The following is a 13,607-nucleotide window of genomic DNA, read 5'->3' as shown; positions in this document are numbered from 1 at the left end:
CACTAATAGCTGAGCAGTCAACCAGAATCTTCCCTGTCTGCCAACACGAGGGCATGGCTATTAACACAGAAAATCATCCAGATATCACACAGGAGCAACAAGGGAGAGCACACATCCCAGCCAAGACTTCCCCCATAAAGCAACATTTTGAATGTGCTTTTAACTAATTAATTCCCATCCTTCAACTGACACATTCTCATTTGTTAGTCAACTCACTGATTTACAACCAGACATTATCTAGGATCAGACTGATAAAAATGAAAAGCTGCTTTAAAAACTGGACATATGGCGCCTGATTTGTGAAATTAATTTTATTTTTGAAACATGATATCCAATTACAAATAAATAATTCATACAGTATAACTCAATTAGGATATACAATGTTCAGGCAGGTCCTAGAAACAACCAAGATCACATTGAAAAGGAGTTTAAATTAATTAACCAATTACAGAAATATACAACTGGTCGTTCAACTGATTTCTTAGCCCAGTCCAAGGTGTACCAGAAACAGACGTACACAAATTAATACCAACTCCAAAGTAGTTACTGCACCACATGAGGAAAAAGGCTGCATCGCGTGGCCTACACGTAGCTTTAGTACAGAATGAAAGCTTGTACATTCTAGCAGGGTAGAGATTCATCCCACAGCAATCTCTGCATACAGATTTACAAGCTTTACAGGATGTTTTTGTGCATGGTTTCAACCACACAACTTCCTAGCCATCAAACCACAGCATGAGGATATGCGTTATGTTCTTACCTTCAGTTCCACGTTGTTCTTTGCTTTCATTTCGGCCAAATATTTTACTGCTAAGCTACAGCTTCCCACTGAGGTATGGTTCTCACATGTGCAAACTGCAGTAAAAGCAGCATCAGTAAACTCAAAAGGTCTTTGCTGACACTATTTTTTAATTTCCTGATCTGTTCCACAAATCAATATTCTCCACAAAGAACATTTATCATGACTAGATTGAATTTAGTCTAAAGTCCTGACAAATGTTTTAAGTAGTTATGGGACTTACAGGACATTCACAGCATCCTTGGAATTTCTTGGACAGCCAAGATTTTTTTTATAAATGAAATACATTTTTATGCTACATAAATTCTCACAACAGAGAAAGTAGATACCATTTCCAATGGTCCAAAATTCTGCAAGACTTGTATTTACAAAGCTCTGTTAAAAATTCCACCCTCCTTTTGGGGCCCTCAGGTGAGGTATATACCATTTGTTCTTAATTTGAACTCAGATTGTTCAAAAGTTCCATTGCAAAATTCCCCACAGGATGAAGGCTGCTACTGCTAACCAAGCACTTCTCATAGCTCGCTCTACAGCTGCCTACAGCACTTGGGGCACGTGCAGTATGTCCCCTCGGGTGGTTCTGCTGTTTCTTTTTCACACTGGGCATAGCAAGACTGAAAAAAGAAAAAGGAAAGATACCAGGCAAATTGCTGGCTGGTGATAATGCATCGTGCATCTACACCAGTACCACTAGCAATTCAAACTCCCTCCAGTTGTCTTTCTGCTCAACAGTGTAGTGCACATTGTGCAAATGTGGTGGCAGCCCTAAATCCCTACCAGTCACAGTACTCACTGGCCTCAACAGGGAAGAACGCAGAGCTGAGCAGCATTACGTTGCCACACTCACCACAAAGTTCTTTAAGCTCATCCAAATATTTTAAAAGTCTTTCAAAATTTCAACACTGAAACTCAAATTGATGAACCACTTCAACTTCACATCCCATAAGTTCTGCAATGAATCTGACTCCTGAAGGAGGAGGAACTGTGTATACTGACATCAATGTTAAACATAAAAAACCTGAACTGGAAAAAAAAAAAAAAAAAAAAAAAAAATCAAATACAGACTGCAACTCAATCAGAGATAAAAAGAGAACTACTAATACCAAATTATTTCAGTTTCATTTACACAATTTACCCAAAACTGCATGTAAACTCTGGAATAACATTTTCCAATTCCTTCTGAATTTACCAAATAGATCAAATCTGCTGGACGATGCACCAAGTGTTATACATAGTAACAGTACTTGAGTGATTTGTTAATTTTCATCAAAATCACCAAAACCACTTGAGCAATGCACGTCCTGTGCTGAGTGCAAACATCTTAATAACCTGCTGATGGAGGACAGACACAGCTCAACACTTCCCTGCAGTCCTGGCAACTTCCACATCCTGACAGTTCATTTCCCACATGAATCTTTACCTATTTGTCAGAAAAAAATCATTATCTAGGTATCCGAAGGCATTACTCTTATAAAAGCAGTTCTGGTTTTTGTTTGTTTTCTGTATTTCCATTTCACCTGTTACACCACAAACATAACAGTCTTTTTCATAGACTGCAGGAGAGGAAACTGATGATAAGATAATGAAGAACAGCACAAATCTTATCATTTTTCCAAAACTGAAACCTATTTGATAACATTCAAGTGCTCTGAAACTGCTTTCTGTAACCAGTGGAAAGTGTTAATTGAAATAACATTTCAGAATACTTTTTAAAGAGAATTTACACATCGAGCAACTTCCACAACTGCCACATCAAAACTCTGAGTGCTAGCAGCAGGAATTCCCCTCCCCAAACAAACCTTCTGCTGTTCAGAACTGCCACATGCTACCATAACATACCATTAAGTAGATAGCAACAAGACTTCAACTTCTAGCACTGTCAGTATGATACACATAAGAACTGTCTTCAAATTAACACCATTTTTGTATTTGCTCCATCACAAAGTTGAGGGATGTATGTTTTTTCACATTGACGTAACCCTGATTATTTTCTTTCTAGAAATATTTTGAGAATAAAACTCAAATCTGAAACAAATCTAAATATTGTCACTGAAGATGAAAAGATTTCTGGTAACTCTTCAAACAACATTCACATATATCTACAGCAAAACAGAAACTGAGACTCCTTCCCAAAGTAAGAATTTGGGTGTAATGATTAGACAAGTAACATAAATACAACTCAGGCTGACAAATACCTCAAATATCTGTCTTTAAAAGGAAAAAAAACAAACCTCTGAATAGAAGAGCATAACATTAAAAGGGAGATTTGTAATGGCACAAAGGGCAGCTAGGCACTGTGTGAACTGAGAACATAACTGCTATTAGGACTTCAGCCTCCCCTCTCCCCAGTAAGATCTGGGATGCAGCTAGCAAAGAACAGGGCTGTTATCATACTTGTACAAACCAAACAGCAAACCCACTGTATTGTCCAAATCTAACAAGAAAACAGAACAGGATTTGTTGCAGTCCCTCTGCTAGACACTGTTAAACTTATAAAGCATTAATTGAAATTAATTCTGAGAGTTCTTATTAGCTCCATGCAGTTCAACTACTGTACAGAATGATCATGAGCTACTTCAAGAAGGGGCTTCTGTATTTGAGAGATTATTCCTCCATTTCATTTCTGCTGTGTTAATAAGTGTTATTTAATACAAAAGACACTAACACCTGCACAGTTACCCACCTTTATGCAGAGCTGTGCCATGACCATCTTTTCACTTTCAGACAAAAATAAAAGTAACCATTAAGCACACATTAAAGGTGTTTTAAACAAGCTGTAACGTCAAACGTTTTTTCCCTCAGATTCACACAGAAAAATACCACAGCAGCAAATAATCTGGTCCTCTGTTCAACAGTGACGTCATTATAAGCATTTTTAATTTACATAATGTCACAACATCAGTACCTTATCTTTAAATAGTTAGGTAAAAAAAGGCCCCCAGTATTACCATTTCTTACATGGCCAAGTTCTCCCTATATACATCCAAATGTTAAAAGATACAAATAAAACATTATACAGGACTTATAAATGTTTAAAAACTTGAGGCTTCAGAATCATGGTTTCCCAAAAACAGTCGGGAAAATCCAAGAACTGACAAGGTAGCAGAGAAAACTGGAAAAAAAAAAAGGAGACAGACACAAGTTTGCTGCCGTAAGATTTTACTAAACTCGCCGGTCATCAGGGTGATGTTATCAGAAATAACAGTTTAGGCTTCAAATGAGGAATGGTGGTTTGGTGTTTGATCTCAAGTGCTGAGACAGGCAATTCAAGTATTTCCTATTTGATCCAAGCTCACTGTAACAAAGTGGTGCAGAAAAATACTTATTTGACATTCGTTCCGTACATTCGATCAATGTCCATCTGATAGTACGCTGTGAGCTCCTTGCGTTTCAGTTTGAACGCGTCTGTCACTAGGCCAGTCTCAGGGGTCCAAGGATCAGGGCTCAAACGGATTTTTACTGGTATTTCAAACTTCTCCAGATTAGCTACAGAAAAAAAATAGTAAAAATCACACAACCGTTTTTAAATACAAAACATGACATAAGCATTTTTATACAATTTTATACAGTTAATAAAAAAATGAGGATCCATATTCTCACACAGAGAAGCATATGATATTACTGAAGAAGTGCTCCACAAATTCCCTATGGTCAGGCTCTAAAAACTCCAGAGAGATCATACACAGAGCTGTAGGATCTACCAATGCTTATTTTCCAGTTCCCACAGAAATAGTGGAATAAGCCTCAGATGTTTGGCTGCCTGTACTGTTCCCTAGCTTCAGAAAAGCCTCAGTGCTTACTTTAAAGCTTATGATACCAAAGGGAAAAACAAAACCATGTAAAATAACACAGAAGTGTACGTAAGAAGTGCCTCAGGATTAAATCAAATATTCTGTTTCATCCATTTTAACGAAATAGTTGCAACAATAGAATCTTCTTAGAATAGTTAGTGCTACTCAAAAAAAAAAAAAAAAAAAAAAAAAAGGGCAATGTTGTACATCCCAGCAGCTCCTTAGAAGAAATTCCCTGTATGCTCTGTGCCTTGAAGAAAGACCTACTAGAGATGTGGACAAGAAAATAAAAGTCTATTGCTCTACTGAGTCTGTATTCCTCATAAGATTATGTTCCAACATCACAAATGTGCAAACATATTACTCTCATAGCTTAAAGTATTCACAACATATCAGTATGAAGGAGAGGTGAAGGTTAACAGGACAGATTGTTGGAAGTATAGAATTATCCAGGGGAGAAAAGATGAAGGCAAGATGCAAAGAGCTACAGAAAGACATCACAATACTGAATGACTACAAAACACAACAGTGGGAAACACTGAAGAAAGATGTAGAAGAGGATGCATAAGAAAAAAATTTAACCTCCACAGTGACTACTTAAGAAACATTCTGTGGCAATAACACAGTTATATGACAGAAGTTTGGCTCTTAGTAATGGTCAAAAGCAAAAAAAAAAAAAAAAAAAGAAAAAAGAAGAAAAAGCAGAAAGTTATGTAAGAAGAAACAGAATATCACTGTGCCACTGAATAATTCCACAACCCGAACAGCTAAGTAGATTAAAATCAATTAGCATGATAAAGACACAGCTGAGAGGGAAGTATAATAGGCACTGAAGAAACCCGACTGCCATTGAGACCATTCACTGCCTCTTCCAACACAAGAGCTCAGCAGAACCAAATGACCCTAGCAGATGGCAGGGATAAAATACACAGGAGGCTTTTCTTCACCTTTAACATCGCTGAACTGGGTAACTCTGCCACAAGACAGTATGGATACTGATATTTATATAACTTTAAAAGATGACTGAAGCGTTAATCAAAAGAAGGCTTCTGAAAGCCACAAAGCACTGCTTTACATTTAGGAAATCCCTGAAGTATGAGACAGGAGAGCCCACATCACTGTGGGCTTTTCTGAGTCACCTACACGTAGGAAGGTAGCACATGAGACTGTCTACACTCAACACAGATGTATTATGGGTCTATAGAAGACCCACTTTCTTCTGGACTAGCAGCAAAAGGCCAAGATGATACTATAGAAAATCCTAAACAGCATTAGACACAAAGACATAGGGAACCAAACTGTGCTTGCTACACTTGCTCTGTAGGTATATTCTTTACTTGGGTACTGGCCATATTAGAAATAAAAAAGTTACAAGACAGCATGAACCAGAACTAATCTGGTTCTCTGACCCACTCATACTTTGTTGCTTACTTTTGTATGGAAATTTCACTCTATGTATGTTCTATGAATATATAATGAAATCCATACGCACAAGGAAATATTTTTAGGGCATGTGCTTATCCTTTTCACAGACACTTACTGTCCACAAGGCTACTAACAATTATCCAGCTACTCACCTGCCATGGCAGCCTCAGCTAGCACCTTCAGTACCTCTTTCTCCATCTCTGGACTGTTACAGATTTCTTCCCAGGTTCCTTTAAATCCTTTCTTTCGAGCTAGTTCTGCAAGCTCCTTTTGATTTGGCACAACAAATCCAACGACGTAAGAATGGAAACTGAGAAGTATAATGTATTTAGTATGAATTTTGTGAAGTTAATGACTCATCAAAAATAACATTACAGCTTGAGGATACTGCAGTTTGTTCAAGGATATGGCTCTTAACAATTGACTTCTGTTCACCTGATTATCTTTCTGAAATAGTATGCAAATCACCTCTGCCTACTTAAAAGTAAGTACAAAGAGAAGCTACTTACCTTACAGCAACTGGATTGCTTCAAGGTGTGCTGTCCATATGCATATTCCACTGTGCCTCATGCTCAAAGCTTTGGGGAAGCAGTACCCATACGATGTCAATGCGCCCTCATGTTTTGCATCTTGGTATGAAGACAGGTGTGCAGCTTCCCTACCTCAGTTTCCTCTCAACTGCAGAAATCCAGTTACTGTAGAGGAGCAGAGGACTGCAGTGAAGAGGGGCTGGAGAGCAGATTGTGGAATAAGCATATGCACAACACATCTCAAAGAACGCCTGCTTCTGTAGGGGAAGTAACTTCTCTTTCTCTTTCAAGTGGTTCTCCATGTGCTCTCTACTGTTGGCAATCTTTGTCTACTTCTGATACGTCTAGAACATTCAAAGCCATTATCTCAAAGTCTTTGGAAAACAATGAAACAACTCTCCCTGAAACAAGTAATTGAGATTTTTCAGATGGTGTAAAGCTTAAGGAAAACGTGAACAGAACCTTACGTATAGAATTGCTATGTAACTCATTTCTCTCCTCTCCACAAAAGCCATTTATCACAAACTGCAACTGTTTTTGGTTGATTGTTTTGTTCTGTTTTTACTTCTCAACTTTCTTGTCCCCTTTCCCCTCTTAAACTTCTTCAGGAGTTTAAGCAATGCCCCTTCCTCATTGGTTATACCTCACTGAGCTCCAATCAGCTGTAGTTCCCAGTTTTCTTCTGGACTCTTTTTAGGTGGCCCACCTTTTCTTAAGCATTGTGTCCAGAACTGAAATCGTTTAACACTTAGTAAAGCAAAAAGATCCCTGTGCATCTGGTTGGTTACACATTTCATTATGCCACGTATTTACCCGGGTGCAATAGCATGACATTTGGTGATCAATATCAATTCCTACTACCAGCTGGTGTTTCTTTATATGCATACAAAAAAAAGATAACAGTACTCTGACTATAGTGAACTTACACATATAACAAAAATTAGGTCAATGAAGAAGAAATTATCAACAAAATGAATAAGTATGCTTCGCTAGACTGAGCAGTAAAACAGATGGCTCTTCTACTTACGAAATGCTTAAGATTGACTAGACAAATCTGTTTTAGATATTCTTATTCTTGGCTATTTCAAAATTCAGTTACTATTACTTCGCAAAACATCTGTTGAGTGCATGTGAAGTATTACATAGTAGATCTGTCAACTGCAGGAGAACTACTGAAATTTAAAGGCCTTTTAGAAGTACTCTAGTACACTGCAGATGTCATGTTTACCTTGGAAAAATCAGCAAAAAAATTGACAGTGCACTTCTAATAATGAACTCCAATCCTAGCATTGCAGAAATCACCATCTGTAGAAGACTATGTCCATCAATTACAGAGAGCTCTCAGAACATGCATGTAACTTCATGCAGTCAAATCTGAGATGTGCCCATTGGGTGAAAACCACGATGAAAGCTTAATATCATGAAAGTTTCTCAGCAGTGTTGTCTCCAATGCCTATTTTTCCAAAACTGTCAAAACTGATGTCACACGATGACTGTTAGTTACAAAATAACACAGAACCAGGTGAACAAACCTGAAGTTTATTTTTTATCCACTACTACTAGCAATTCCCTGCTGTCTGCTCCAGTTTACTTCAAAGTTAAGTGGAATTATAGGGACCATACTGAACAGAGTATTTTGGATTGCTGAGAAGCTCCAAAATGATAACAGGAAAACAAGACCATCTGAAGTATGTTTAAACATGTATGTCTATACTATGTATAGATAGGAAATTCTAGAAATAGAAAATTAAGATATGTTTGAGCCCTTTTATGTCTAATTTAGTAGTACAGTTAGAAAATAAATTGAAAGCACATTTATCACTATTCGTTAGTTGTGAGTCTGCATAGTATTTACAATGCTTTCAAGCTTCAAGGTTTCTGTTGGTGATCTGCATGGGTGCAAGTCAGCTTGTGGGCTATTGGTTTTATTTTTACTCCCCCCTTCCTCTGAAGAACAGATCATGGCTAAATACAGCAAGAGCAAGAAGTGCTAGGGCTTGTATAAGTACTAACGCTAAAGTGCTTGATTAACATCTGTTATGAAAGCAGTTAGAGCTCAGTTGCTTTTCAGAGTGGGAAAGAGGGAAAATAAGACTCATTTTTGGCATTTTCCAACAAATGATGGGAAAAGAAAAATAAAAGGATATCATTCATATGTTTTAGTTTTCACAAAGAACACTATTCCATTGTATTTTAAATAAGAGTTGAAAATATCCACGCTTTGAAGGGCAAAATATTTTGCTTAGAGCTTCAGGAAGACAGAAAAAGAATACAGCAATATCAAAACACCAGCTGCCTCTCACCTGCTTGCGTATGCACAAATGTTATCTACCAGCGGAAGATTCTTCAGAGCTGCTTCTACTTTGCCAAGAGAAACATATTCTCCTGCTTGGAGTTTCACAAGGTCTTTTTTACGATCTGTTGACGAAGAACGAAATCTAACCTTAGTTATGCAACACAGAATTTTGACATGGATTTTATACTTCTCTAAGATGTATGTATACATGTCAGAAAGCAAGCTGACTCATGCTTCGAGTAAGTTCTGGAAGCATTTAATATCAGATTTACAGACTTCAATTTTATTAACCTATCCTTCACTAAAACATGAACCACATTTCATCTGTACAGATTTTCTGCCTATAAACCAGCACCTCCTATATCACAGCACTGGCACGTGAATGGAAGACAATTAGAATTACAGAAAAGCCAGTGTCTGGCTAGAAACATACACTGTGCTCTCTCAACCAGATGTCTAAGGGAGGATGGATGCAGCATTTGGTGACATTTGGCTATTTATTCTTAGACTAAATCCATATTGAAAAAGCAACTACCTGTTATTCGAAACACGACAAGTGAAACTGAAAAGTAAGCCCAAATTACTTGAGCTTATTGTATGCAGCCCAAAGAAGGCCAAAGGTGGAGGCCCAGACCCAGCTGGCTATGATGGCAGCCAAGACTACCTCTTATTTGTTGTATCTGTATGCTTTTTCATATAGCCAGGCAAAGTTCTGTAGCTTTTACCTGTTTGACCAATGAAGGGCAGCTGCAACGGAACCTAAGCTTTCGCTCATATAATAAAACACATAAGCTTAGTTTCCAGGACTAAAGAGCAGCCTGAATCATCCCCTAACTTCAAGAGAGACAACTGGTAGTTTATAGGGCACTATTTTGACACCCGTAGACATTAAAAAATTAGGAGCCTATTACAGGCTTACGTGTATCACCCTTATCTTAGTATATTCTTCCACTAGTTCCTTTAGAATAAAGGAATATACTTATTCTAAAGAATGGAAAGACTTAAATAAAAATTAAAAAAAAAAAAAAAAAAAAAAACCCACAAACTTATTTAATTCCTGAGAACATATCACCAGAGAAATCTTTTCACTGAATCAGACTCCACACTTTAAAAAATAAATAAATAAATAAATAAATTATAAGATCTAAGACAGTTTATTTGAGTCAAGTTAGCATATATTTAGCTACTTACTACTCAGTCAAACTAACACAGTGGAATCAATGTTAAGATTTTAATAGGAAACAATTATCTTAAAAATTATCTTTAAAACACACAATTGAGTTTGTTACAGTATCAGAATTTGCTTGGGCTGTATCATAAGACTTTAAACGGTATGCCAGAAGATACAGATTTTTTGTTAACTACAGCAACGAGCAGCCCTGAAAAACAGGTGTGTATATACAAATATGTTTACCTGAATTTAAGAACTCACCAATGATTTTTAGACATCCATCTTGATGAAACTCTCCAATATCTCCAGTATGGAGCCACCTCTGCCCATTCTCATCAATAGTGAAATCCTTTCTGGTTCGTCCTTCATTTTTATAGTAGCCTATAGTCACATTTTGCCCTCCAATAAGAATCTCGCCTCTAGGATATGGTTTATCAGTGTTGTAATATCCACCTGAGAATTGTTCCAGTTACCAAGAATTAAAAATACATTCCAAAGCAAAAATCCCTATTACTTTTGTATTCAAATGCCAACAAATTTAGTGAGCCCTTAGCCAAAGTTACCACTTGAAAACTCAGTCTAAGTAGTTCAGTAAGACAACACCTTGTTCCAATTCCTTCCAGCACACAAACAGCTATTTAACAGGCACGCTTACAAACAGTGAAACTCAAATATATGTGGAGGAAAAATGCCATGTCTGCGCAGTTTTATTTTTATTTTTACCAGGACTGACACACATCAGCCTCCTACAGGCTCACATCAAAAAAAAGAAAATTTTCACTTTATATTTTAGAAACAAAACCCACCAAAATCTGAGGTTTCAGATTTTTCCCTAAATTCCCTTAAGAATTATGCAGGGGTACTCTACAATACCTAAGAGCCTACCTCAGAGGAAATGGTCTAAACACGTTCACATTTCATTAAATGTACTTTATATAGTTTCCACTAAACTTCCTTTGTATACATCACTGTTTTGTCTTTTATTAATAATACTAGGAAGACTATTTTAAAACTTATTAATGGCAACAGAAGATATCATGCATGTGCTTTAGTGAAAGCCTACTGAATGCAACTATTCCAAGAGACAACACAAGACTTGCACCCTCTGCTGTATGGATGGCTTCTCCAAATTGCGTTACAGTGACTGGAATAAAAGCCAAAATGTAACCTAGTCAAAACACTATTCACGTGTTGATAGCTTCTGTCTAGATATTTTTTTAAATATAAAAAATGGTTTCAAACATAGAAACTGCTCTCCCTGAAGATTATACAGGTAAAAGTAGGGTTAAGAAGAAAAATAGTCTTCTAGTAATTACTACCAAGCAAAGTCCAATAGAATCTAGCTTGAAGTTCTTGCAAATACACAATCATTTAATCACATATAAGATTTCTCACCTTCTTCCCAGTTCATTAACTTGATTTCACAGCAAACCAAAGGTGCTCCCACTCTCCCTGTAGTGTAGTCCCAAACTACAATATTAAAAAAAAAAAAAAAAGGAATTTCCAGATTAAAAAAAAGAGTAGAAAAAAATTTATGTTATCATGTACTTTGTTCACTTTATTCATTTATTTTATTCCTGAAGTTTAATGTATACAATAGAACAGAACAAAACAAGCAAAGGATATATCAAGGTAACACACATAAAACTTCTATCGTGAAAGAGAACAGATGTCTTTGTTTGGAGGTAGCTCCAGCCACAACAACAAAGCTCTGATGATAAGCTGCCCACATGGATCACACTGCAGAAAGCATCACACCTTTTAATAGTACTTGCATGACTTTGAAATGACAACAAATAACATTTCGTAAAAATTTGAAGATTCTATTTTTTTTTTTTAATCTACTTTCCTGCTTTCAGTCCCCAACACTTCTGCACCCGAGCACCTTCACAGACATAATTACTGGGGAGGGCATCACTCATATTACAATTCCACTATTACTTTCCCTAAACTTCTAAGAACTATTACCAAAAACCACATACCAGTAATCTGTGGTCATCAAGGAACATAATACTTGTTCTACAATCCAGCATGATCTAGCAATGAGCCTCAGATATCCTTATCTGACCATCTGATATATCACACCACTGCCAAAAAAAAACAGGATCTCGGAGTGGTTTTGCCACCACAGAATGAGTGAAATTTTAGGACTAAGGGGCAAATGGAATCATGGAGGTTCCATGAAGTTGAAGTCTGGCACAGGTTTTTGCATTCCATTTTTTTTTATTACTATTATCTTCCTAATGTTTCTATACACACACCAAAATAAGATCAAATTTATTCACTTCAGCCAGTAAATACAATGCTGCCAAGATCCCATTCACACTATCACAAGTGAGAACACTTGATTCTGTATGTGGCCATCACAGTGCGTCAAAATTAAAATGTTTCATTAATTTTTTGATGAAGAGAAATTCCCAGGATTTCCCAATTATATTATAAGGCATAAACCAAATGAAGGCACTGTCAAAGACTGTCAATGCAGAGCATGCAGCATGGATCACAGCACCCCGCAGGATCCACCAACACCAACCTTCCGTGATTGTTCCAGCTCCAGCTGATTCAGTGAGCCCATACCCCTGCCCTACAGGGCAACAGAAACAAATGTTCATAAATCGCTGAGTTGCTGCAGAGAGTGGAGCTCCTCCACAAAGCAGGATGCGAATTTTTCCACCTAGCAGCATTCGTACTTTCCGGAAAATAAGGCTAAAATACAAAGATAAGAATATTTATTGCTTAAAAACAAAACAACAGAGTATCTGATTTTGTATTTGAGATTCTTTCACATGGTAAGACTTGAGACACACTTTTTGATGCCATTAAAAATAAATTTAAAATTACCTATCGCAGAGCGGGGTCGTGTAACCTTTGGAAATTTGTTCCATTTTGTAATTGTAGGCCAATATAAATAGATTTCGCTGGAAACTCGTCATTTCATTTACCTTATTCATGACATTTTTGTAGATTCGATCCATAATTTCCTAGTTAAAGAAAGACCAACTCAAAGTAAAAGAAGTCACACAACCAATACAAGAAAATGATCTAGATGTTATGATATAGTTCAGACAACCAACCACTCCCAGCTGTTTCCTCTTCCATTAGTAAAACATAACAAAACACTAAAATTAAATGAGGAGAGCAAGAATCTGAACAGGATCACTGCTCAATCCCAGTCTGTCTGCTGCCAACTACCCACCTCCTTGTAAGTATTACACAAGACAGAGTCCATGTCTCTCTTCACTACCATCTTGCACTCACATCACAAACTAGTGTGAAATCTAGCACACTGCTAAACAAGCAAATACTGTCCTTAACAGGTTACAAGGTGGAAATGCAGCCTCTCTTCTCAGAAAAGATTTAATGACACAAAGGAAGTCTGTGTCAAGGGCTATTTTCATCACACAGTGGCTGTTTCCAAATCATGTGTGTATTATTGTAGGCGTGGTTCTCTGTTTTTATATATCATATGTATATGATTTATAAACAGCTTTTGTGAAGGAAGTATACAGACATGTAAATACATAGTATGTGCATACATACGAGCATATTATGATGAACAGATAACTAAAATGGCAGTGTAATCCCCACAGCTATT

General features: G+C 37.0%; 1 protein-coding gene across 5 annotated transcripts in view; it reads right to left on the bottom strand.

Moving 5' to 3' along the window:
- Positions 1-296: 296 nt before the first annotated feature.
- ACSL3 (acyl-CoA synthetase long chain family member 3) overlaps positions 297-13,607 on the bottom strand; it is a 44,676-nt gene continuing 31,365 nt past the window's right edge. For 3 of the 5 annotated variants that reach the window (XM_085232598.1, XM_085232599.1, XM_085232600.1), the window contains exons 9-15: positions 12,854-12,993; positions 12,546-12,718; positions 11,408-11,482; positions 10,274-10,465; positions 8,849-8,963; positions 6,168-6,325; positions 297-4,285 (exon numbers count right to left, since the gene is read on the bottom strand). In XM_085232598.1, coding sequence (XP_085088724.1) covers positions 4,122-4,285; positions 6,168-6,325; positions 8,849-8,963; positions 10,274-10,465; positions 11,408-11,482; positions 12,546-12,718; positions 12,854-12,993 — 1,017 coding nt within the window. In that variant the 3' untranslated portion in view covers positions 297-4,121. Of the gene's footprint in view, positions 4,286-6,167; positions 6,326-6,524; positions 6,745-8,848; positions 8,964-10,273; positions 10,466-11,407; positions 11,483-12,545; positions 12,719-12,853; positions 12,994-13,607 lie in introns of those variants that run through there. The other 2 variants (XR_014885413.1, XR_014885412.1) reach the window with 2 other exon arrangements.

Source organism: Meleagris gallopavo, chromosome 11 (assembly GCF_905368555.1).
Source record: "Meleagris gallopavo chromosome 11, MGAL_WU_HG_1.1, whole genome shotgun sequence".
Classification (NCBI taxonomy): Eukaryota; Metazoa; Chordata; class Aves; order Galliformes; family Phasianidae; genus Meleagris; species Meleagris gallopavo.
Note: the sequence above shows the minus strand (reverse complement) of the source record. Positions and strands in the feature narration are given on the sequence as shown.